The sequence below is a fragment of the Symphalangus syndactylus genome, chromosome X, assembly GCF_028878055.3.
Source record: "Symphalangus syndactylus isolate Jambi chromosome X, NHGRI_mSymSyn1-v2.1_pri, whole genome shotgun sequence".
NCBI lineage: Eukaryota > Metazoa > Chordata > Mammalia > Primates > Hylobatidae > Symphalangus > Symphalangus syndactylus.
In genome coordinates, this window is record NC_072447.2 from 67637012 (window position 1) to 67661985 (window position 24974).

Sequence of the window (24974 nt, forward strand, 5' to 3'; positions counted from 1 at the left end):
CTCTCCAAGTGATGTATTTTCTTTCATTGTGTGCTTGTATCCATTGCAGGCACTCAGTTTCCAGGGAAGTTAGGCAGATGGAAATTGTTGAGTAAAATGTCCAGACCTGGTTCATTCCAAACCTCACATTTTTTTTTGCTATTGTTGCAACATGAGTACTTTAGAAGAAAGGAGACTGGGGGTCTGTTTCGTGTTTATTTAAACTGTGTTTATTTAAATTCGACCCATTCACATTTGTTATGAGGCGTTTATGTCTGGTCAGATTTCTACCGTCTTATTTTTTATTTATTTTTTGAGATGCAGTCTCGTCCTGTCACCCAGGCTGGAGTGCAATGGTGCGATCTCGGCTTACTGCAACCTCCGCCTCCTGGGTTCAAGCGATTCTCTTGCCTCAGCCTCCCGAGTAGCTGGGATTACAGGTGCCTGCCACCATATCCAGCTAATTTTTGTATTTTTAGTGGAGACGGGGTTTCACCATGTTGGCCAGGCTGGTCTCGAACTCCTGACCTCGTGATCCACCCACCTCAGCCTCCCAAAGTGCTGGGATTACAGGTGTGAGCCACCGTGCATGGCTCTCTACCATCTTATTTTATATTTATTATTTATTTTGTTTCCTTTTATTCCCTTATTTATGTTTTGCTAACTTGATGAAGTTTTTAAACAATCCTCCATTGGTAATTAAAGTTATGTTGGTAATTGTATTCATATTTATATCAAACATAATTAATTCTGTATTTATCACTTTATCAAAGTTAAATAATGACTATTTTGTAACCTACCCTTTCAAAATGAAACCTTTAGCATGCTTTCATGCTTTTGCTTTTCCAACCCCCATTACTTGATTCCTGGATTTTGTTGAAATAATTTGGTATTTCAGTTCTGAGCTATTTCCTTATGATATGCTTCTTGGATTTTAAGAATCCTTTTTTTGTTGTTTTTTTGAGACAGGGTCTCACTCTGTTGGCCAGGCTAGAGTGCAGGTGTGATCATGGCTCACCGCAACCTCCGCCTCCTGGGCTCAAGTGGTCTTCCTGCCTCAGCCTCCTGAGTAGCTGGGACAATAGGCATGTGCCATCACACCTGGCTATTTTTTTTTTTTTTTTGAGACACAGTCTTGCTATGTTGCTCAGGCTAGAGTGCAGTGGTGCGATCTTGGCTCACTGCAACCTCCACCTCCTGGGTTCGACCAATTTTCCTGCCTCAGCCTCTCAAGTAGCTGGGATTACAGGTGCGTGCCAACACGCCCGGCTAATTTTTGTATTTTTAGTAGAGACGGGATTTCACCATGTTGGGTAGGCTGGTCTCAAACTTCTGACCTCAAGTCAGGCAGCTGGCTAATTTTTGTATTTTTAGTAGAGATGGGGTTTCACCACGTTGGGCAGGCTGGTCTCAAACTCCTAATTTTTGTATTTTTAGTAGAGATGGGGTTTCACCATGTTGGCCAGGCTGGTCTTGAACTTCTGACCTCAAGTGATCCACCCGCCTTGGCCTCCCAAAGTGCAGGGATTATAGCTGTGAGCCATCGCTCCTGGCCTCAGTGATAAGTTTTAGTAGATTTCCTGCCCACCACTATTTGTTTCCTTTAGCTTGGGATCTTTATTCTGATTTAATTTTTATTTTGCCAGTAATTTTATCCAAAAGGAAACACAGGGCCAGGCGTGGTGGCTCATGCCTGTAATCCCAGCACTTTGGGAGGCCAAGGCGAGCCAATGACTTGAGGCCAGGGGTTTGAGACCAGCCTGGCCAACATGGCGAAACCCTGTCTCTACTAAAAATAAAAAAATTAGCCAGGCACAGTGGTGCACGCCTGTAATCCCAGCTACTCCAGAGGCTGAGGCAGGAGATTTCCTTGAACCCGGGAGGTGGAGGTTGTAGTGAGCTCAGGTGGCACCACTGCACTCCAGCCTGGGCGACAGAGCGAGACTCTGTCTCAAAAAAAAAGAGAGAGAGAGAAAGAGGGAGGGAGGGAGGGAGGGACGAAAGAAAGAAAGGAAGGAAGGAAAGGAAGGAAAGGAAAGAAAGGAAAGAAAGACAGGTGGTAATCTTTGCTCACCTGAAAATGTCTTTTTCTTACCTTCACATAGTAAGAGTGATCTATTGGTTAGAATTTTCTCTCTTTATCTTTGGAGTTCAGAAATTTCATCAGGATATGTCCAGGGTATGTCTTTTTGGTTGTTAATCTTTTTTTTTTTTTTTTTTTGAGACAGGGTCTCTGTTGTCCAGGCTGGAGTGCAGTGGTGCCATCATAGCTCACTATAACTTTGAACTCCTGGGATCAACCAGTCCTCCCGCCTCAGCTTCCTGAGAGCTAGGACTACAGGTGCACGCCACCACACCTGGTTAATTAAACTTTTTTTTTGTATAGACAAGGTCTCACTATGTTGCCTGGATTAGTCTCAAACTCCTAGTGTCAGGCGATCCTCCCACCTCAGCCTCCCAAAATGCTGGGATGACAGGGTGAGCCATGGCACCCGGCCTTGGTTGTTAATCTTGCTGCTGCCTGTGTCTTTCCAATCTGAAACCTCAAGCCTATGTTCAACTTAAGGAACTTTCGTCTGTTATTTCAGAAAATTATTGCTTCTCCATTTGTACCCTTTTCTCAGGAACTCCTGTTGTTTAGATTTTAGTTCTCTTGGCTCTATTGTCCATTTTTTCTTTTATATTTTTGCTCATCATTTCCATTTCTTTGAATTTTTGCTCTAAGTAAGCTCCCTCCTTTGGTCTTCTAGCTTATTAATTTGGTTGTTAGTGATGTGTTTTTTGTTTTTCACTATTTCTATTGAATTTTTTTAAGAGACAGAGTCTCACTATGTTGCCTAGGCTGTTCTCGAACTCCTAGGGTCAAGTGATCCTCTTGCCTCAGCCTCCCAGCTAGCAACAGGCAGGTGCTACTGTGCCCAGCTTAAGTTTGGACTGTTAAAGCAGTCTGTGTTTGTGTATTTTTTTAAGAGATGAGGTCTTGCTATGTTGCCCAGGCTGGATTAGAACTCCTGGGCTCAAGGGATCCTCCTACTTTAACCTCCCATGTAGCTGGGGCTACAGGCATGCGCCATGGCACCCGGCTTTTGAATTTTTATTCAATGTCAAGTTTTGGGAAATCTTTTTTTCTCACACAGTTCCTTTGAAGTATCTTCTTGATTCTCCTTAGGAATTTGCAGTAGCTCGAGACTAGCCTGGCTAACATGGCAAAACCCCATCTCTACTAAAAATACAAAAATTTGTATTTTTGTATACGAATACGGGAGGCTGAGGCAGGAGAATCGCTTGAACCCTGGAGGCAGAGGTTGCAGTGAGCCCAGATCACAGCACTGCACTCCATCCTGGGTAGTAGAGCAAGAGTCGGTCTCAAAAAGAATTTGCAGTAGAACTTAAGTTCTGCTTCCTACATTAACTCTGCAGTGGGAGCCAACTGATGTGATTGTGGAGCCTATTCTCTGTGTGGTATTCTTGAGCTGCTCATATAATATATTTGTTTGTATATATCCTGACCTTCCAGAAACTCCTGTCTCTCTAGGAATTCCTTGAGCCCCTGTGAAGATGGTAAGAATTAAAGGGAGCCATTCTTCCCAATAGGCCAACTGTGAACGGGATGAGAGATGGGACTTCTTATTGAAGAAGGGGAGAGGCCTCATAAGTTCCTGGGCTTTGCTAAGTCATGACTGGAGAAGTGGTAGATCTCTCCTTTTTGTATCTGAGGGAGGCGGCAGCATTTTGGCTGAGTAGGTCAAGTCCTTTTGGAGGCAATGGCCTGAGCAGGATCAGCAGGAAGGATAGTTCTTTCCCCACATACTGAGGGCATCTGCCCAGGCTTAGTGGGCTGGGACTCCTTAGATTACCTTCTCATGCTGCCAGCTCCCTCACCTCAGCCTGGCACTTAAATTGTTGAGTTTCCCCCAGTAGGAAGTTCTGGGGGAAAGAGGAGTCACAAGCACATATTCAGGTTACTCTCTGTACAGAATTCCTCTCAGAATTATTTGAATTTGCAATGAAATAATGTTGCAAATATATCCAGTACTTCCTCTGATACTATTGCTGGCATCTGCATCTCTTGTCTTGTGCTGGATCTAGACAGACATGGCATCTGAGGCTTCCTAGCTAGGTTCCCAGTGTGGCCTGGCCTTGATTCAGGTGTCAACAAATATCGCGTAGATGGATGACGGCTCTTTTCTTTCTTTTTTTTCTTTTGTAGAAAATAAAAAGCCAGGTGAAGCTTCCAAGGGCCACAAGAAGATAAGTTGGCCCTACCCTCAGGTAAGGTATGCCTGTTGTTGAGGTTAAGGTCAAGAACAGGTTGCTTGTCCTGGGAGAGGCCCACTAAACCCAGTAAATATTAGGTGACTCTGGACAGAGTGCCACATTGGAGTCAGTGGATCTGGCTTTCCCTCCCTCTCTGGGTGGCTGCAGCAGAGAATCAGCAGCATTTTTCCCAAGCCACATGCAGCTTCGTGCTTGATTTACCTTGGTAGGGATTATCATTATCCCCGTGTTTTGGTTGAGGAAACTGTCAGTGAGAAAGTTCCTAGGTTCAAGATAACACAACTGGGATTTGAGACTGTCTGATTCTCAAGTCCCTGTTTCTTATGGAGAAGAGGGAGGCCAAAACATCATCTTTGGTTCCTGGATCTCCTGGTCCTGCTGGGAAAGGTGTGGGTAAGTAAGGCTTGGGAAAGAGCAATGAGAAGAAGGTATAGGCCAGAGAAGGCTTGGGTTCTCACAATTTAGCATGGGTGAAGCTCTCAAACTTTAACCAGTCCTCTAGAATCACCTAGAGGATGGGGGAAAACATCGATTGCTGGGCCCCACCTCAGAGTTTCTGATTCAGTAGGTCTGGCATGGCATCCGATGATTTGTATTTCTAGCAAGTTCCCAGGTGCTGCTGCTACTGCTGGTCTGAGGACCACTCTTTTGAGAGTCACTTATCTAGAAAGGTTATCCCTGGGCCTTGGGAAACCTTCCCAGCTGCCCTTCCCCTCTGAGAGGTCTCCTGTCAGTCCCTGCCTGGCTATGGGAGAGAGGACCTCTACCCAGCCAGATGGGCAGATCTTTGGGGATGGAGCCCTTTTTGCCTCTCTCCTTTCTTTGTCCCCACAACTACACTTATCTGAGAAGCTTTAACTCCTGCTGCTCACCTTGGGAGTGAGAGGATGAGAGGATTGAGAGATACAAGGGGCATTTATGAGGGGATGTTGTGTTCCTTCTGGGGCTTCTTGCTGCCTTTTTGAGGTGATTTCCATGGGTTCATTACCTCTGTTTTTTTTCTCTTATGTGGTGGCCAGCCTGCAAAGCAAAATGGGAAGAAAGCAACCTCCAAAGTGCCCTCTGCACCTCATTTTGTTCACCCCAATGATCATGCCAATCGAGAGACTGAATTAAAGAAGAAGAGGGTAAGCTTTTTGCCTTGGTGGGGAGAGAGAGGGCCTGCCTTGAATGCCAGGTCCTCAGAAGTGTTGAATGGAAGGGCAAAGGCAAGAGTTGTTAGGGTTGTTGAGGCAATTTGTGGAAGCCGGGAGAGAGGGAGGTTACCATGATACTGGATTTATGTGTGCATTTGCTCACCACCCAGTCCATTGCTGTCTGGCTTATGCTTCCACTGCTCTGCTGACACTACGCCTGCTGGCCTCATCAGCGCCTTCCCTGACATCACATTCATGAATAGTGTTCTTCCCTCATCTTATTGGAATGCTCAGCATTTGAGGCTATGCTTTCTTTGAAGCACGTGGACTTTCTTGTCATCTCACTCTCCTGGATGTCCTTCTTCTTCTTTGACTAGCCACTGACAGTCTCTTTTGCCGCTTTTTCCTCTTTCTTTTTTTTTTTTTTTTTTTTTTTTTTGAGATGGAGTTTCACTTCGTTGCCCCGGCTGGAGTGCAATGGTGTGATCTCGGTTCACTGCAACCTCTTCCTTCCGGGTTCAAGTGATTCTCCTGCCTCAGCCTCCTGAGTAGCTGGGATTACAGGCGTGCACCACCACGCCCAGCTAATTTTGTATTTTTAGTAGAGACGGGGTTTCACCATGTTGGTCAGGGTGGTCTTGAACTTCTGACCTCAGGTGATCCACCTGCCTCGGCATCCCAAAGTGTTGAGATTACAGGCGTGAGTCACCCTGCCCGGCCTTCTTCCTTATCTTTAAATGATGAAGCATCCCAGGACCTTGGCTTCTTTCCATCTCTGGTCTTAAGTGGTTCTGCCTGCCTAGGATACGTTCTCTCTCTGCTTTTTGTACCCTCTTTTTATCTTTCTCTGCAACTCTTTCTTCCCTTCATCTCTCTTTTTCTTCTTCTCAAACCCTCATCTCCTGATGTCATATCTTCCCTCTCCCTGGACCCTGCTCCTCCCACCTCTGCCATGTCGTGCCATTTCCTCTGCCTGTCACCCATCCCTCCCTTAGGCTGCAGACCCAGTCAGCTCCAGTACCAGGGTGTGTTCACTTGTTAGGTTGAGGAGATGAGGGAGAAGCAGCAGGCTGCCCGGGAGCAAGAAAGACAAAAACGCAGGACCATCGAGAGCTACTGTCAGGATGTCCTAAGACGCCAGGAGGAGTTTGAGCATAAGGTAAGAGTGTAGCCCTTGCCCCTGGGTAGGTTTGCTCAAAGCATCTTTTGCCGTTTTTCTGTGAGAGGGAAGACGGAAGGGTGTGAAGTTGTTGGAGGGGAACAAGGGAATCAGTGTAAAGAGGATAGAAAACCGTGGGGACGGACGAAGGGAGGGAGGGAGGGATAGAGGGAGATAAAGGGCCATTTTGAGCCTTACCCGTGACTGGACACCCCTGGAGAGCTCCTCTCTCCCAAGGTTGAGCCTAAAGACTGGGGCTGGTGGCTGGGAGAGTTACATGTGACCAGGGGATGGGGTTGGGGGAGAGGGAGCGAGAGTATGAGGAGAGGATTGAGAGACAGAGAGGAGCATATGTGAGGGGATGTTGTCTTCCTTCTAGGGCTTCTTGCTGCCTTTTTGGCAGATGTTCTTGTCTCACACACAGAATACACACTTGCCAGCTCATACTCCCTTTTCTGACATGCAGTGTGTATGCCTCCCCCATCCTGTGTCCCTCATAGATTGTTTTTTTCACACCTCCCTCCTCCATCCCTCCCTTTCACACCCATGTGCACACTCAGGTCTCCACCTGGTGCTCGAGCACACACATACACATAGGTGCACACATGAACCATGGGGTTCTGTCCATTTTTCTTCCAGTTCCCAGCTTTATTGGTTGGCCAAAGCTACTTTTTGGTGGCTTGAGACTCACATGATTTTTTTTATTATTTTACTGTAAGTTCTAGGGTACATGTACACAACGTGCAGGTTTGTTACATATGTATCCATGTGCCATGTTGGTGTGCTGCACCCATTAACTTGTCATTTACATTAGGTAATATCTCCTAATGCTATCCCTCCCCTCTCCCCCTACCCTACAACAGGTCCCGGTATGTGATGTTCCCCTTCCTGTGTCCAAGTGTTCTCATTGTTCAATTACCACCTATGAGTGAGAACATGCAGTGTTTGGTTTTTTGTCCTTGCGATAGTTTGCTGAGAATGATGGTTTCCAGCTTCATCCATGTCCCTACAAAGGACACGAACTCATCCTTTTTTATGGCTGCATAGTATTCCATGGTGTATATGTGCCACATTTTCTTAATCCAGTCTATCATTGATGGACATTTGGATTGGTTCCAAGTCTTTGCTATTGTGAATAGTGCCACAATAAACATACGTGTGCGTGTGTCTTTATAGTAACATGATTTATAATCCTTCGGGTATATACCCAGTAATGGGATGGCTGGGTCAAATGGTATTTCTAGTTCTAGATCCCTGAGGAATTGCCACACTGTCTTCCACAATGGTTGAACTAGTTTCCAGTCCCACCAGCAGTGTAAAAGTGTTCCTATTTCTCCACATCCTCTCCAGCACCTGTTGATTCCTGACTTTTTAATGATTGCCATTCTAACTGGTGTGAGATGGTATCTCATTGTGGTTTTGATTTGGATTTCTCTGATGGCCAGGACTCACATGATTTTTAAAGCCTCCTATAGTTTCCAAAGCCCTGCTTCTCTTTCTCGCTCTCTCCTCCTCCTCCCCTGGACCATTCTCTTTTTTTCTTCTCCTTTAGGAGGAAGTTTTGCAGGAATTAAATATGTTTCCTCAGCTGGATGACGAGGCCACAAGGAAGGCTTATTACAAGGAGTTCCGTAAGGTACAGGGTTCCATTTCTTCAGGCTTTTGGGGGAGGGTTCCAGTCCAGCCCCTTTTCCTCTCCATTTCTGTTTTTTCCTGACTGAGAAGGAGATTTTTGTTTCACAGGCCTGTGTCACTGCTACCCTATCCTTTCCCTGCCCTCATCCCCTGGTCCTCTGCCCTGCAGGTGGTGGAATACTCTGATGTGATTCTGGAAGTCCTGGATGCCAGAGACCCATTAGGCTGCCGCTGCTTCCAAATGGAGGAGGCTGTCCTGCGAGCACAAGGCAACAAGAAGCTGGTCCTGGTCTTGAACAAGATTGGTGGGTGTTAGGCAGGATTGGGTGTGACAGGGAAGGTGGGCAGGCCATCTTTAACGTCTAGCTCGGACCAGACACTGAACCCAGCAACTCAGTGATACTCATAATCGTCATGCAAAGTAGAAATTTTTGTTCTGATTTTCAAAGCCTGTATCACAGAGTATGGTACAAGTTAGGTGTGGAGTCCAAGGCTGTCTGCCTTTCAGTCCCCTGTTCTTGCCATTTTGAGCCTTCTCTGTTTTTGGAGAACCCTGGAGAGTTCCTCCACCCTCAACTCAAAGAGTGGGGCAGAGGAGCACATGGGCTCAGGAGTCACTCCGGTCTGGGGTTCAGCCCCCCACCTGTCCTGATTCTTTTCTCTGAGACACTGGATAAGTCATGCCACCTCCAAGAGCTCCTGTTTCTCTAGCTGTAAAATGGGCCACGGGTATCCCAACCTCACAGATTTGTTGTAAGAATTAATGATAAAATGCTTGGTACATGGTGGTCAGTACTTCACACATGATAGCCATTCTTGTTAGGGTTATCTTTGACATTTGGCCCAACCTAGAATGATCCAGAGAGGGGATGGGAAACACAATATTTGGGAGGTCTCTGATGCTCCTGGCGCTGTTTTGGAAAGAGAACATTTGGGACCAGATAGCTAGTTTGTCCATTTTCCCTGAGGGAACAGAGGCCTCCTCAGGGAGGGCTAACGCATCCCATAGACCAGACTGTCCTTTCTAACTCCAGCCTGCGGACTGGATGGGAATGACAGGGCCAGTTGAGAGACCTGTTGATGGTAGGTGGGCCTAGCTTTGGGTATGGGTGGAGGTGTCTTTGGAGGGAACCATGGAGGTGTTCTGCTTACCAGCCCCATCTGTTCCTATATTTACCACAGACCTGGTCCCCAAGGAGGTTGTGGAGAAATGGCTGGATTACCTTCGGAATGAGTTGCCAACCGTGGCTTTCAAGGCCAGTACCCAGCATCAGGTCAAAAACCTGGTAAGCCTGGGGCTAGGGTCATCTAGCCACTTTCAGGGTAGTTTGGGGCCAGAGCTGGGGGGGTGGTGACTTGGACTTGGACCTCCAGCCCTTTAGTAATTGAACTGAGCCTTCAACTTTGAGCTTTTTGCTCCACCGAGTGACTTTTTTCTTTTTGAGACGGAGTTTCACTCTTATTGCCCAGGTTGGAATGCAATGGTGCGATCTCGGCTCGCTGCAACTTCCACCTCCTGGGTTCAAATGGTTCTCCTGCCTCAGCCTCCCAAGTTGCTGGGATTACAGGCACACGTCACCATGCCCTGCTAATTTTTGTATTTTTAGTAGAGATGGGTTTCGCCATGTTGACCAGGCTGGTCTCGAACTCCTGACTTCAGGTGATCTACCCGTCTCGGCCTCCCAATGTGCTAGGATTACAGGCATAAGCCACCATGCCTGGCCAGTGACTTCTTAATATTAGTTTCACTTGATTTCTTCCTGTATTATCACTCTTCAGGAACCATTTCTTTTTTTTCAGTTGTAAGGTTAAAGCATGTCTATAGGGAATTTGTAAAATACAGTTAACTACTTGTTTGTTTGTTTATTTATTCATCTATTTGAGACAGAGTCTCACTCTGTTGCCCAGGCTGGAGTGCAATGGCGTGATCTTGGCTCACCACAACCGCTGCCCCCCAGGTTCAAGCAATTCTCCTGCCTCAGCCTCCTGAGTAGCTGGGACTACAGGCACGTGCCACCATGCCTGGCTAATTTTTGTATTTTTAGTAGAGATGGGATTTCGTCATGTTGGCCAGGCTGGTCTCAAGCTTCTGACCTCAGGTGATCCATCCGCCTTGGCCTCCCAAAGTGCTGGGATTACAGGCGTGAGCCAGCACTCCCGGTCTAACTTTATTTTTTATTTTTTGAGACAGAGTCTCACTTTGGCACCCAGGCTAGAGTGCAGTGGCACCGTCTCGGCTCACTGCAATCTCTGCTTCCTGGGTTCAAGTGATTCTTGTGCCTCAGCCTCTAGAGTAGCCAGGATTGTGGCTAAGTTTTGTATTTTTTTTTTTTTTTTTTTAGTAGAGATGGGGTTTCACCATGTTGGCCAGGCTGGTCTCGAACTCCTGACCTCAGGTGATCTACCAGCCTTGGCTTCCCAAAATGCTAGGATTGTAAGTGTGAGCCACTGTGCACAACGAACTACTTGTTAACTTTAAAAAATACGTATACCTCCAATCATTTTTCTCTTTGAAACAAATCACAGTTCTTCCCAATTATATCATTAATAGAGAAATATGTATGCTTTGTAAAATATTAATACAGAAACTGTTTCTGGGAGAGAAATTGGATACTAAGGGACATTTCTTTTCAATTTTGCATTGGATGTTAAACTTATTTAAAAATAAAGTAGAAAAAATAAAATTAACTACAGATAAAGCTTAAATACCCTTTCACCAGTCTCCCTAATTCTAGTCTCCTTTATTCATACCCAGAGGTAACTACCATTGACAGTTCGGTGCGTATTCTTCCAGACTTTATTTATTTTAGATGCAGGGTCTCAATTGGTCATCCAGGCCTCAGTGCAGTGGCGTGATGATAGCTCATTGCAGCCTCAAACTGCTGGGCTCAAGGCATCCTCCTGCCTCAGCCTCCTGAGTACCTTGGACTATAAGTGCATGCCACCATGCCAGGCTAATTTTTATCTTTTTTATTTTTGTAGAGATGGCGGGGGGGGGGGGGCTTGCTTTGTTGCCCAGGCTGGTCTCGAACTCCTGGCCTCAACTGACCCTCCCATCTCAGCCTTCCAAAGTGCGGAGATTACAGGCGTAAGCCACTGCACTCGGCCTTCTTCCAAATATTATTCTGTGCTTTGGATATACATAGAAGTGTATATATAAAGAGGGAATACTGTTTGGAAGTATTATGGATATCATTCTGTGGCTTAGTTTTTTTTTTCTCTTGGACATCTTTCTATAGAGATGTGCCTTTTTGATGCTGAATACAATTAGTTTCCAGTTTTTTATTGTCATAACCTGGGCTTCCACAAATACCCTTGCACATGTCTCCTTGGCACATGGGCAAGTGTGTGTTTGTAGGTGAGGTAGAGAAAGGGAGTGGCTGGGTCATAGCCTTTCTGCATTTTACCTTTACCTAGACACTGATGAATCGCCCTCCATGATGGCTGTACCAATTTATACTCCCACCAGTGGGGTAGATGAATGCGTGAGAGGGCCTCTTTTCCTACACCCTTGGCAACATTTGATAGCGTTAAACTTTTAAACCTTTCAGAAACGTGATACCTTATTTACATTTTCTTGGCCTTTTTTTAATTTTAATTTTAATTTTTTTTTGAGACAGAGTTTTGCTCTTGTTGCCCAGGCCAGAGTGGGATGGCACGATCTCGGCTCACTGCAACTTCTGCCTCCCGGGTTCAAGTGATTCTCCTCCCTCAGCCGCCCGAGTAGCTGGGATGACAGGCATGCGCTACCACGCCTGGCTAATTTTGTATTTTTAGTAGAGACAGGGTTTTACCATGTTGGTCAGGCTGGTCTTGCACTCCTGACCTCAAGTGATCCACCTGCTTTAGCTTCCCAACCAAAGTATTGGGATTACAGGTGTGAGCCACTGTGCCCAGCTTCTTGGCCTTTTTGATGGCAAAAATAGAAGCCGCCTTTTCTTTTCTTTCTTTCTTTTTTTTTTTTTTGAGATGACGTCTCACTCTGTCACCCAGGCTAGGGTGCACTGGTGCAATCTTGGGTCACTGCAACCTCTGCTTCACGGGTTCAAGCGATTCTGCTGCCTCAGCCTCCCGAGTAGCTGGGATTACAGGTGCGTGCCACCACACCCAGCTAATTTTTGTATTTTTAGTGGAGACGTGGTTTTGCCGTGTTGGCCAGGCTGGTCTTAAACTTGTGACCTCAAGTGATCCGCCTGCCTTGGCCTCCCAAAGTGCTGGATTACAGGCATGAGCCACAGGACCCGGCCAGAAGCCACCTTTTCTAACAGCTGTATTTCATTTGTATTCCACTTTAAGGCTACAGCTTTTTAACCTGTTTCTTATTGATGGATATATGGGCTAATTCCAATTTTGTGATATTGGAAACAATGCTGTGGCTGGGCGTGGTGGCTCACGCCTGTAATCCCAGCCTTTTGGGAGGCCAAGGTGGGCAGATTGCTTGATGCCAGGAGTTTGAGACCAGCCTGACCAACATGGCGAAACTCTGTCTCTACTAAAAATACAAAAGTTAGCCGGGTGCGGTGGTGCATGCCTGTAGTCCCAGCTACTTGGGATGTTGAGGCATGAGAATCGTTTGAACCCAGGAGGTGGAGGTTGCAGTGAGCCAAGGTTGCGCCACCACACTCCTGCCTGGGTGACAGAGTAAGACTCTGTCTCAAAGAAAAAAAGTAAGGGAAGAGGAGGGAGGGAATTCTGGGCAGAGGAGGTGGCATCAGGAGTAAAGGTTGGGATGGCCTTGTCCTGTGTGAGGAATAGGGGGAGGGTAGGCTGTGGGCCAGGCTCCCTCTCATCCTTGCGCAGGCAGGGAGGGTGGGCATCCCTGTTGTGTACACAGGGCACTGAGGCCTGGAGAAGGGAATCAGGCTTTGCTGGACATAGGCCTGTGAGAAGTAGACCTGGAGCTCAAACCTGGCCTATTTAGAGCCAGGATGCCATCCTGCCACTGCCGAGGGAGGCAAGTGACATGTGTCGAAGCAGAGGCAGGGGCAGAGAAGACTGGAGACACAAAGACAGTGGAGGGGAATGGGGAAGTGACACGTGTTCAAGATCTGTGTGAGAAGCCTTCCGTCTCAGGCTGAGGAGCTCAGTGATCATAGGGAGGCCCTGAAAGTTGGAAATCTGGGCTCAGACCTCATCTGCTACCTGACGTCTCTTCTGTAATATTCATTTTTTTTTCTCCAGAATCGTTGCAGCATGCCAGTAGATCAGGCCTCTGAGTCACTGCTGAAAAGCAAAGCCTGCTTTGGAGCTGAAAACCTCATGAGGGTTCTGGGGAACTATTGCCGCCTTGGTGAAGTGCGCACCCACATTCGTGTGGGTGTTGTGGGTAAGACCTGCTGGGTGGTCATGGGGCTCAGGCTTCTTTCTTGGGCGGACACTTCACTGGGTGAAAGGATCTTGGGAGCTTCATTGTCTTTTGGGGGAAGAGAGGAGTGGTTCAGGAAGGGTTTCGTGATTTGTAACTTGGATGGGTGGTCATCACTGTGTATTGAGTATTAGATCCATGGAGCAAATGCAGGGTGCCAGGCTTGGAGGTGGTACCATCTCATCCTATCAGAGCTATGGGAGGGTGGGGTGACCATCTCCCTTTTACAAATGAGAATTCTGAGTGAGGCCCAGAGAAGGGCAAAGGGACTTTTGGAGCCCAGCCCTGTGCAAGACAAGGCAGAGCTGAGGATCAAACCTGGGCCTTTCTGGAACACAGGTTCCTGAGGGAGGGATGATGGGCATGGAGTAGGGAAATTGAGAGAGGCAGAGATAGATCACCACAGAGAGAATGTGAAGCCACGTGAGAAAGACATTGGAGAGAGAGCTAGACACTGAGAAGGTATAGGTACGCATACCGGGATAGATACAGAAGAAGACACAGAGAACGCACTGGGAAGCCAGATGGCAGGATTGGTGGGGAATGGAAAGAGGAGACAAATTTACATGATGGAGGCAAGTAAAGAGGGAGATACAATCAGAAACACCAAAAAGGACATAGAAACAGACATGCGTACAGAGATCTGTCAAGGGAGACATAGGAAGGGTAGAGATAACCCATGTATGTAGAGAGGCAGACATGTGTTCCCAAAGAAAGAATGAGAGAGACAAACACACTGCAGGGATAGAGACAAATTCAGAGAGAGATATACATGGAAGCAGACTGGACAAGGCTGTACATACAGAGGAACACATACACATAGCTCTTAAGTACACATACAGATCCACAAACACATACGCAGACCCACACTACAGACCCAGAGATCCAGAGGAGGCACATCTAGAGAGACAGAACCAGAGTCAAAATGCATGTAGACCAAGCCCTTCCCACACACACCCACCCCAATGCTGCTCCCCCAACGCGCATAGAACCACAAGGAGGGCTGGATGTAGCAGCTCATTCATGCCTGTAGCCCCAGCACTTTGGGAGGCTGAGGCGCACAGATCATTTGAGGTCAGGAGTTTGAGACCAGCATGGCGAAACCCCGTGTCTACTAAAAATACAAAAATTAGCTGTGTGTGGTGGCGAGCATCTGTAATCCCAGGTACTCGGGAGGCCGAGGCAGAAGAATTGCTTGAATCTGGGAGGTGGAGGTTACAGTGAGTTGAGATCGTGCCACTGTTGAGATCCAGCCTGGGCAACAGAGCGAGACTCCGTCTCAAAAAAAAGAAGACACGCATGTGCCCACATACACTTTGACCCTCGAACATAATCACATACTCAGAGTCACAGAGGGACACAAATACACAGACATGTCACAATGAGGCAGGTATGTGTACCTGTACAGAGAGAAATAGAGACATACAGAGAGGAGGTTAAGGAGGCGCAGACAGGGAGAGAGTAGAAGAGACACTGTGAGACACATACAGAGAGGCATCCACGAAGTGACCAGCCCACAGAGACGAGGAGCATGGACAGACGCTGACAGGAGTTGGCATGGAGGGAATTACAAATAGAGGCAGGATTGGTGGGGTGGAGAGAATCAGAGAGAAAAGAACAATGGCCAGAATGAGAGACAGACAAATTGGCAGAGAAAGAGGTGCTTAGATACAGAGACACAGAGAGAAACAAAGATAAGATAGAGAAAGAGACTGAGTGGGAGAGAGACAAGAAAAGGAAAAAGTGGTGATACTGAGAATGGGAATGACCGAAAGAGAGAGAGAGAGAGAGAGATGTGTAGAGACTTTCATGCATGGTGATATTTAGAATGAGAATGACCTAGAGAGAGGGAGGGGGGAGAGAGGTGTGCAGAGGCTTCATGCACAAGAGGTATACTTAGACATACACTTCTTTTTTCTTTAGGCAATCAGCTTTCTCGGGTTGAAACAAGCATATGCTTGAGACAATAGTACACACATGTAAATTGAGCACATACAGAAAGAGAACGGTGAGAATGAGGCCCAGTGAGGGGAAACACAAAGACATCCACAGGCTGAGAATGGCTGACAGATGCCCAAACAGCAAAATACATACCTCAGGTAGACAGCTGCACAGAGAGACTGGCATTTGGAGATGACCTCTATCCCCATCCATGGAATGATACACCCAGACAGGTTGTTCTCTGTTTCTTAGACATTTCTCGATGTCCACCTTCTGTTGGACTGTGCCACTGAGGCCTTGCACTGAGGACCTCTGCCTGGCTGATTGTGGGTGGGAGGTTGGTGTCACGTCTAGAAAGAGGGACATACCTATCTAGCATGCTCACAAATGGAGGGGAGAGGTATAAAGGCCCTGTAGGGGCTTTGTCAGGGCCTGGGGTGGGAAGGGAGGAGGCCAAGCTCAATTTTTTGGCTTCCGCATGGCCTGGTTACTGCCCCTGGCTAGGCCTCCCTCACACAGGCTGGCCTGAGTGTTCCTGAGGGCCTCTTCTGCCTTGAGACATCTGCTGCTACTTTGTAGGTCTTCCCAATGTTGGGAAGAGCAGCCTGATCAATAGCCTGAAGCGCAGCCGCGCATGCAGCGTGGGAGCTGTTCCTGGAATTACCAAGTAAGCACCTGCCTGCTCCTCCACTCCACAATTCCTTGACCCTACCATTTTCCCCCAACTCCTATGCCTTCAGCCCCTGTCCCTTTCCTTATCGTGGACCATCCCCTGATGCTTTCCCCAGGCATGGGAGTCTCATAGTCCTCATTTTCCTGATACACCCTAGGTGTAGGCCAGGTCCCTACATGGGTGGTTCCCATTAGCGCCTTGAAGCTTCTGAATAGCGATGCAAGATTGGGCTACTAATGGGAGCTCTGTTGACTGGATGAAGCAGCTGAGGCTTGGAGAGTCAAGCTTGCCCAAGGTCCTGCAGCTCAGTCCCCAGTGGCAGAGGCTAGATTAGAATCAGCCTCAAGTCTGTAGAGCCCCAGTCACCCCTCCTCCAGCTCTACGTCTCTCCACCTTCGTCTCTAATACACCCTCCCCTCACTCCTTTACACCCCCACATCCCAGGCCCACCTTCATGACTGGGGCCTCTATGATGCCAGACATATCCGGGCTTTCTTCTTCCTCACCCCAGATTCATGCAGGAGGTCTACCTGGACAAGTTCATCCGGCTGTTGGATGCTCCAGGCATTGTCCCAGGGCCCAACTCAGAGGTGGGCACCATCCTGCGTAACTGCGTCCACGTGCAGAAGCTGGCAGACCCTGTGACCCCAGTGGAGACCATCCTGCAGCGCTGCAACCTGGAGGAGGTTCGCAGCAGAGCCCTGGCTGATGCCCTGCCTTACTTCAAGGGCCCTTCATTCCTCCTCATGACTTTTCTCCTTCCTCCCTTCACCAGATTTCCAACTATTATGGCATCTCTGGGTTCCAGACCACTGAGCACTTTCTGACGGCAGTGGCCCACCGTTTGGGGAAGAAGAAGAAGGGAGGCTTATACAGTCAGGAACAGGCGGCCAAAGCTGTCCTAGCTGACTGGGTGAGGTGAGGAGGGGGTTAGGGGTAAGGGTGAGGCCTGCTGGGAGCCTGGCTCCCCAGAGGGGCTCATCTGTGCTCATTGCCACTGGGGCAGCTTGACTTCCTGGGTCTTGGGGCAGAGGATGGCCAAGGTGCCAGGTCATGTCCTGCTCGAGACTTTATGCCCGGTGATTATCCAGCAACTCAACTCCTTCTTGTTCAGAAGCCACTGTCTGGGTTTTCTTGTTCCGTTGCTGTTTCTGGCCTGCAAACTCATTGTCTCTTGGATTGTCATTGGTTCTCTCAGTGACAGCACCACTAATCTCCCCTATCTTCCAATGCAGCGGGAAGATCAGCTTCTATATACCACCACCAGCCACTCACACTCTGCCCACCCATCTCAGTGCTGAGATCGTTAAGGAAATGACCGAGGTCTTTGACATTGAGGATACTGAACAGGCCAATGAAGACACCATGGAATGTAAGTGTGGGAAGAGTGGGTGCACTTGGTCTTGCACTAGTGGGGCCACACAGACCTGACAGCAAATTCCACGTTTGACCTCCCGCTTCCTTGGCCCTACTTGGGCTTTGGGCAAGTTGCTTAAGCAGCTTGAGGCCTAATATTTCTTTTCTTGCAAGGTGGGGAATTCTAATCTGGCCCTGGCAGCGCAGGTTGGGGGAGGGTGATTGCGAGCTTTTGGTAAGTACGAAAGAAAAAGTGCCTGGTACCCATTGAGGTGCTCTGGAAATGTGAGGCTCCATTCCTGTCTCTTGGGACCTGGAATGGACTGAGACATTCTCTCAAAAACTCTCTAATGTTGCCTTAGGCTTTTTCACAACCATTTCAGGTCCATTTCTAGATTTTCCTTCTTACCCCTGTCGGTGAGTAAGGTACCCAAGTCACAGAAAGCTGATATTTGCCAAAAAGATGTCAGCAGAGGTGGCCTTTGACCCAGTTCTCGTGCCCTGTTGAAGACTCTTCCAGCTCAGAGGAGCTGGGTGTCCAAAAGTATAGACTGCCTGGATTCAAATCCGAGCTTTGTTTCCTTTTTACTGTGTGATGCTAAACAAATTACTTCACTTCTTTGTCTCAATGATGTCATCTGTAAAATGGGGACAGTAAGTCCACCTGATAAGGTAGTTATGAGGATTTATTTAATAATGTAAAAGACATTTAGAACAACAGTGCCTGGCATATAGTAAATAGATGCTCAGTAAATGTTAGTTTTTATTAAGATGATTATTTGCTGGGGAACAGAGATGTGACTCTCAGAAACTCCTGAGAATGTTTGCTCTCCTCAGATATTACTCTCTGCAGCCCTGGCTTGTGGCTCCCTGCTTCATTCTCTACACTGCCTAAGAAAGGTATCCAGTGCCCTCTGGGCTTGTCTGTAGACATTATAGGGTAGTTGAGGAAGCCCTGGCTAGCCTGGCTTCTAGATTCTCTGTTTTTTCTCTTGAGGTCCAGTAGTTTTCCTTCTCTGGGTCTTTTAGTGTCCTTGTATTACATACGAGGTTAAGAGGACTTGCCTGCTTTCTAGTTTGTATTCCATGTGGCTTTGGGCCACAAATTCAGCCCCCTTTCTGAATTTGTTTCCTCTTTTTGTTTTTTTTTTGTTTTCTTTTTTGAGGCAGAATCTTGCTTTGTTGCCCAGGCTGGAGTGCAGTGGTATGATCTTGGCTTACTGCAATCTCTGCCTCCTGGGGTCAGGTGATTCTTGCGCCTCAGCCGCCTGAATAGCTGGGACTATAGGTGTGCACCACCATGCCTGGCTAATTTTTTTTATTTTTAGTAGAGATGGGGTTTTGCCATGTTGGCCAGGCTGGTCTCGAACTCCTGGCTTCAAGCAATCTGCCTGCCTTGGCCTCCCAAAGTGCTGGGATTACAGACATGAGCCACTGTATCTGGCCTTAGTTTCCTCTTCTGTTAAGTAGGGCAGTTGAGAGGGGTTTGAGTTTATGTTCTTATGATGATGCTTGACCCTGGTTGGATGTGAGGGCAAGAGGTGCTCCATCACTGAGAATACATTTTGGCAAAAGACTGAGGTCTGAGAAATTGAGAAGACAGTGAGGAACAGGTTTAGTGTTAAGGGTTTCCTGGAGGAGTTGGCCCTAGTGCTGGATCATGAAGGGTGAGTAGGGATTAGAAGGCCAAGGGTAGGGAATAGGGGCAAAATTATAGAAGCAGGCATGAGGGTAGTGGGGCACTGGGCAGTGGGCACATCTGAGGGCTGCAGTAGAGGCCAGCTCCAGGCAAGGGGCCAGAGAGAGGAGGAGAAAGTCTGGTCCTGGGGAGGGAATCCCAGTGCCTGCCATTTGCAGAGCAGCATCTTGGGCCAGAGCATTACAGACATCTGCCATGTCTCACAGCAGTCCAGTTTGAAGAGGACTTGTGGAATTCCCATTTTCCAAATGAGGAAGCTGAAGCTCTGAGTCCAGCTCCCAGCAAGTGAATATCCTACTGCAAAACCCATGCTTTTAATTCTTGGTGATGTGGCCTCTCAGCAGGAGTGAAAAAGTTCCTGCACTTGACTCCCCTGGGAAGCATCCATGTATCCTTTTCACTAAGGCCTGACCAGGGGGCTGGCAACAGAGGGGAGCCAGGGCCCTGACAGTGGTGTTGGTTGTGTTAAAGGCTTGGCCACTGGAGAATCTGATGAGCTGTTGGGTGACACGGACCCACTTGAAATGGAGATCAAGTTGCTGCATTCTCCGATGACGAAAATAGCAGATGCCATTGAAAATAAAACCACCGTGTATAAGGTACCTGTCATCTTTGTTCATGGCAACCCTCTTCTCTCCCCAGGGCTCTGGGAAGTGGTCAGTCCCTTTTACCTGCCTTTCATGTGGTGAGATGTGGGTGGTTCACTCGCTCCCTATGGGCCTCTGGATGCCTGGCCTAGTGCATCCTTTACCAAGCAATGACAGGTCCAGGAAGCACGCTTGCTCTCTAAGGCAGCTTTCCCAGCCCTGGTTCTAGCCCATAGAGCAGGTATCACTATCTAGCCACCCAGTAGTCCAACTTGCAAACGACTCTTTCTTCTCCCTAACTAGTACCAGGATTTTATTTTATTTTATTTTTTATTATTTTTATTTTTTTTTTGAGACAGAGTCTCACTCTGTCACCCAGGCTGCAGTGCAGTGGCGTGATCTTGGCTCACTGCAACCTCCGCCGCCCAGGTTCACGTGATTCTCCTGCCTCAGCCTCTCAATTAGCTGGGATTACAGGCATGTGCCATGACACCCGGCTTAATTTTTGTATTTTTAGTAGAGACAGGGTTTTGCTATGTTGGCCAGACTGGTCTCGAACCCCTGACCTCGGGTGATCTGCCTGCCTTGGCCTTCCAAAGTGCTAGGATTACAGGCGTGAGCCACCATGCCTGGCCTGGGATCTTATACTCTGTCAGTCAGCAAGACCTATGTCTTCTCCCTCCTAAATCTTTTGACAAGCTTTTCATCCTTTTCATCCCTACCGTTCCTGTAACCCTAAACTAAGCTTCCAGCCCTCACTTACTTGGACATATGTCCCAAAGTTTCTTTCTTTCTTTCTTTTTTTTTTTTTTTTTGAGACGGAAACTCGCTCAGCTCACTGCAACCTCTGCCTCCTGGGTTCAAGCAATTCTCCTGCCTCGGCCTCCGGAGCAGCTGGGACTACAGGCACCCGCCACCATGCCTGGCTAATTTTTTTTTTTTTTTGTAGAGATGGGGTTTCACTATGTTGGCCAGGCTGGTCTTGAGCTCCTGACCTCAGGTGATCCACCTGCCTCGGCATCCCAAAGTGCTGGGATTACAGGCGTGAGCCACTGCACCTGGCCATGTCCCCTGGTTTCTAATGGCCCAGTCTGACCATGTCACCTCCCCTGCTTAAACTGATTTCATGGCTCCCCAGCACCTACACGATCAAGTCCATATGCCTGTGGCCTGCTATTGAAGATCTGCAGGGCATGATATGATGACTCCTAGAGGTTTTTTCAGCCTCTTCTTTTGCCAGTCCATCCCCTATCTCTGCCCTTGAGGAGTTCATATTTTAGTGGGTTTCAGACACAGACATCCGCACTGTAATGGGAGACTCATAGGGTGCAGATAGGGTTCGAGGTTGGGACAGCATGGATCCAAGGACCCTAACCTGTACTACCTGTGGGTCAAGGAAGTCTTGCTTGAGTCATGTATTAGTCCGTTTTCATACTGCTGTAAAGAACTGCCCGAGACTGGGTAATTTATAAAGGAAAGAGATTTAATTGACTCACAGTTCAGCATGGCTGGGGAGGGCTCAGGAAACTTACAATCATGGCAGAAGGTGAAGGGGAAGCAGGCACCTTCTTTACAAGGTGGCAGGAAGAAGAATGAACACAGGAGGAACTACCAAACACATAAAACCATCAGATCTCATGAGAACCCACTATCATGATAAGAACATGGGGGAAACCACCCCTATGATTCAATTACTTCCACTTGGTCTCTCCCTTGACATGTAGGGATTGTGGGAATTATGGGGTTTATAATTGAAGATGAGATTTTTGGGTGGGGACATAGCCAAACCCTGTCAAGCCACGTCTTGAAAGCTGAGGAGTTCTCTGGGCAAGGGAGTCAGGAGCACGTGGTCCAGGACCCAGCCATGTCAGCCAGGCTGGTCTCGAACTCCTGACTCTAAGGGATCCGCCCTCCTTGGCCTCCCAAAGTGTTTGGATTACAGGTGTGACCCACTGCGCCCAGCCAGAGACAGACACTGTTTTTGGTACTCAGGTGTGCTCTATGTTTTTTCAGTGTTCAGTCAGGAATGACCCCTACCCATCGGTAGTATGTTGACCACCACTATTGTCCCTAACCTCAGTCACTCATCCTTCATGTTTCTAATGGGCAGTTACCATACTCTGATTAGTGGTATAGATCATTGTATCTTCTTTAGCCTGGTTGTTTCCTGAAGATGGAACTGAGGCCGGGCGCGGTGGCTCATGCCTGTAATCCCAGCACTTTGGGAAGCCAAGGCAGGTGGATCACCTGAGGTCAGGAGTTCGAGGCCAGCCTGGCCAACATGGTGAAACCCCATCTCTACTAAAAATAAAAAAAATTAGCCAGGTGTGGTGATGCACGCCTATAATCCCAGCTACTCGGGAGGCTGAGGCAGGAGGATTGCTTGAACCTAGGAGGCATAGGCTACAGTGAGCCAAGATCATGCCACTGCACTCCAGCCTGGGCGACAGAGCGAAACTCCGTCTCAAAAAAAAAAAAAAAAGATGGAATGGAGTCACTCATTTCTTTGTCCCCAGCATTGCCCCACACAGAGCTGGACACAAAGTAGATGTCAAAAAAAAATTTTTTTTTTTAAGACAGGGTCTTGCTCTGGCACCCAGGCTGGAGTGCAGTGGTGTGATCTTGGCTCACTACAGCCTTGAACTCTGGGCTCAAGCAATCCCCCTACCTCAGCCTCCGAAGTGCCTGGGATTATAGATGCAAGCCACCATGCCCAGCTAATTTTATTTTTATTTTTATTTTTTGAGACAGGGTCTTGCTCTGTTGCCCAGGCCAGAGTGCAGTGGTGCAGTCTTGGCTCACTGCAACCTGCACCTCCTGGGTTCAAATGATTCTCCTGCCTCAGCCTCCCAAGTAGCTGGGATTATAGGCACCCCCTACCATGCCTGGCTAATTTTTGTATTTTCAGTGGAGAAAGGGTTTCACCATGTTGGCCAGGCTGGTCTCGAACTCCTGACCTCAAGTGATCTGCCCGCCTCAGCCTCCCAAAGTGCTAGGATTACAGGAGTGAGCCACCGCGCCCAGCCTCCCAGCTAATTTTTAACAGAATTGTTTGTAGAGACAAAGGTCTCATTTTGATGCTTAGGCTGGTCTCAAACTCCTGGGCTCAAGTCATCCTCCTGCCTTGGCCTCCCAAAGTGCTAGGATTACAGACCTAATCCTAGTGAACCACTGTGCCCGCCAGAAATTTTTTTTTTTTTTTGAGACAGAGTCTCTGTTACCAGGCTGGAGTGCAGTGGTGTGATCTCGGCTCTCTGCAACCTCCGCCTCCCAGGTTCAAGCAATTCTCTTGCCTCAGCCTCCTTAGTAGCTGGGACTACAGGCGTGTGCCACCATGCCCAGCTAATTTTTGTATTTTTAGTAGAGACGGGGTTTCATCATGTTGGCCAGGATGGTCTCGATCTCTTGACTTTGTGATCTGCCTGTCTCGGCCTCCCAAAGTGCTGGGATCATAGGCATGAGCCACCGTGCCCGGCGTACTTTTTCATTTTATTCTTGTAAAAGCCATGCAAACTACCCCTTATCCACCCCCCATTTGACGGATAGGAAACTGAGGCTGAGAGTTAACTAAGCACCTGCTGGAGTGTGGTGGGGCCAGAATTGGAGCCTAGTTCCACATGGCTCTAGGCTCCTGTTCTTACCCAAGCCTGTGTCCCTACCTTTTCTGCAGAAGTCTTTGGAGGTTCTCTGGGGGTTAAGACCTCAACGTTATGTTTTCTGTCTCTCCCTAGATTGGAGATCTCACTGGGTATTGCACCAATCCGAACCGTCATCAGATGGGGTGGGCTAAACGCAATGTGGACCACCGCCCTAAGAGCAACAATATGGTGGATATCTGCTCAGTGGACCGCCGCCCAGTGCTGCAGAGGATCATGGAGACGGACCCCCTGCAACAGGGCCAGGCTCTGGCATCTGCCCTGAAAAATAAGAAGAAGATGCAGAAACGTGCAGGTGGGAGCCCCTGACCAACCCTGTGCTCTAAAAAGGGCCCACATGGGATCTTTTTTTTTTTTTTTTTTTTTTTCCTGGCTCACTGCAGTCTCCGCGCCCTGGGTTCAAGCGATTCCCCTTCCTCAACTTCCTGAGTAGCTGGGATTACAGGCACCTGCCACTATGTCCGGCTCATTTTTGTATTTTTAGTAGAGACGATGTTTCGCCATGTTGGCCAGGCTGGTCTCGAACTCCTGACCTCAGTTGATCCACTTGCCTCAGCCTTCCAAAGTGCTAGGGTTACAGACGTGAGCCACCGCACGTGGCCCCACCTGGGATCTTGATTGGGGCTCCTGAATGAGTATCTCTCTGTGTCCAGCTCCAGTCTAGGGTTGGGGGCAGGGATGAGCTAGGAGGCTCAACTACTAGCACAGTGGTTCTCAAACTTCAGCTCACATCAGGATTCCCTGGAGGGTTTGTTAAAAACACAGATTTCTGGGCCCCTCCCTCATAGTTTCTAATTGAGTAGGTCTTCTGCGCGGCCTGTTAGAATTTGTATTTCTAACAGGTTCCCAGCTGATGCTATTTCTCTGGGGATCACACTGGGAGAACCACTGGCCTGCCTAGTCTATGTATCAAATAATAACCATTTATTTATCAGGTACTCTCTGTGCGTTAGGTAGCTTGCAGGCTATATATAATTTTTACTTTATCAATAGGCAATATACTCAAAATCCTACAGGTACAAGAGGATATACAGTAAAATCTCTCCCACCCGCTAGTCATCCAGACTGCCCCCTCGTCAGCCAGTTAGTTTATTGTGTCTTTCCTGAGACACACAAGCAAATATCTATATATTCTTTGTTCTCTTTTTCCACACAAATGCCAATCTGCTGGACACATGGTTTTGCCCTATCATTTTTCCACTCAGTGTATCTTAGGGGTATGTCTATGTTAATACACAAAAGAACTTCTTCCCCTTGTTTTAATGGTGGTACATTGTGTAGCTGGCCCATTTGGGTTTCCATGCTGTACTTATTTTCACTAACTCATTGCAAAAGTCTTACCCTTATTTGATAAGTGAGAAAACTGAGGTCCAGAGACATTAAGTGACGCACTGAAGGTAAGACAACTTGTAGTTGATGGAGCCAAAATACCGACTTTGGGTTGATTGACCCCATCAGCCCTATTCTTTGAACTAGATTGTGTTCTGTAACCAAATATACACAATCAGAC

At 47.9% G+C, this 24974-nt stretch overlaps 1 protein-coding gene across 4 annotated transcripts in view; it reads left to right on the forward strand.

Annotated features, from left to right (window-relative positions):
* The window catches only part of GNL3L (G protein nucleolar 3 like), a 38959-nt gene that overhangs the window by 6562 nt on the left and 7423 nt on the right, over positions 1 to 24974 (forward strand). For 3 of the 4 annotated variants that reach the window (XM_063634824.1, XM_055267299.2, XM_063634823.1), the window contains 13 exons: positions 4190 to 4251; positions 5277 to 5384; positions 6436 to 6552; positions 8105 to 8188; positions 8357 to 8492; positions 9370 to 9473; positions 13369 to 13513; positions 16073 to 16160; positions 16678 to 16852; positions 16942 to 17084; positions 17402 to 17538; positions 19693 to 19820; positions 23540 to 23759. In XM_063634824.1, coding sequence (XP_063490894.1) covers positions 4190 to 4251; positions 5277 to 5384; positions 6436 to 6552; positions 8105 to 8188; positions 8357 to 8492; positions 9370 to 9473; positions 13369 to 13513; positions 16073 to 16160; positions 16678 to 16852; positions 16942 to 17084; positions 17402 to 17538; positions 19693 to 19820; positions 23540 to 23759 — 1647 coding nt within the window. Of the gene's footprint in view, positions 1 to 2207; positions 2321 to 4189; positions 4252 to 5276; positions 5385 to 6435; positions 6553 to 8104; positions 8189 to 8356; positions 8493 to 9369; positions 9474 to 13368; positions 13514 to 16072; positions 16161 to 16677; positions 16853 to 16941; positions 17085 to 17401; positions 17539 to 19692; positions 19821 to 23539; positions 23760 to 24974 lie in introns of all 4 variants that reach the window. The other variant, XM_063634825.1, reaches the window with a different exon arrangement.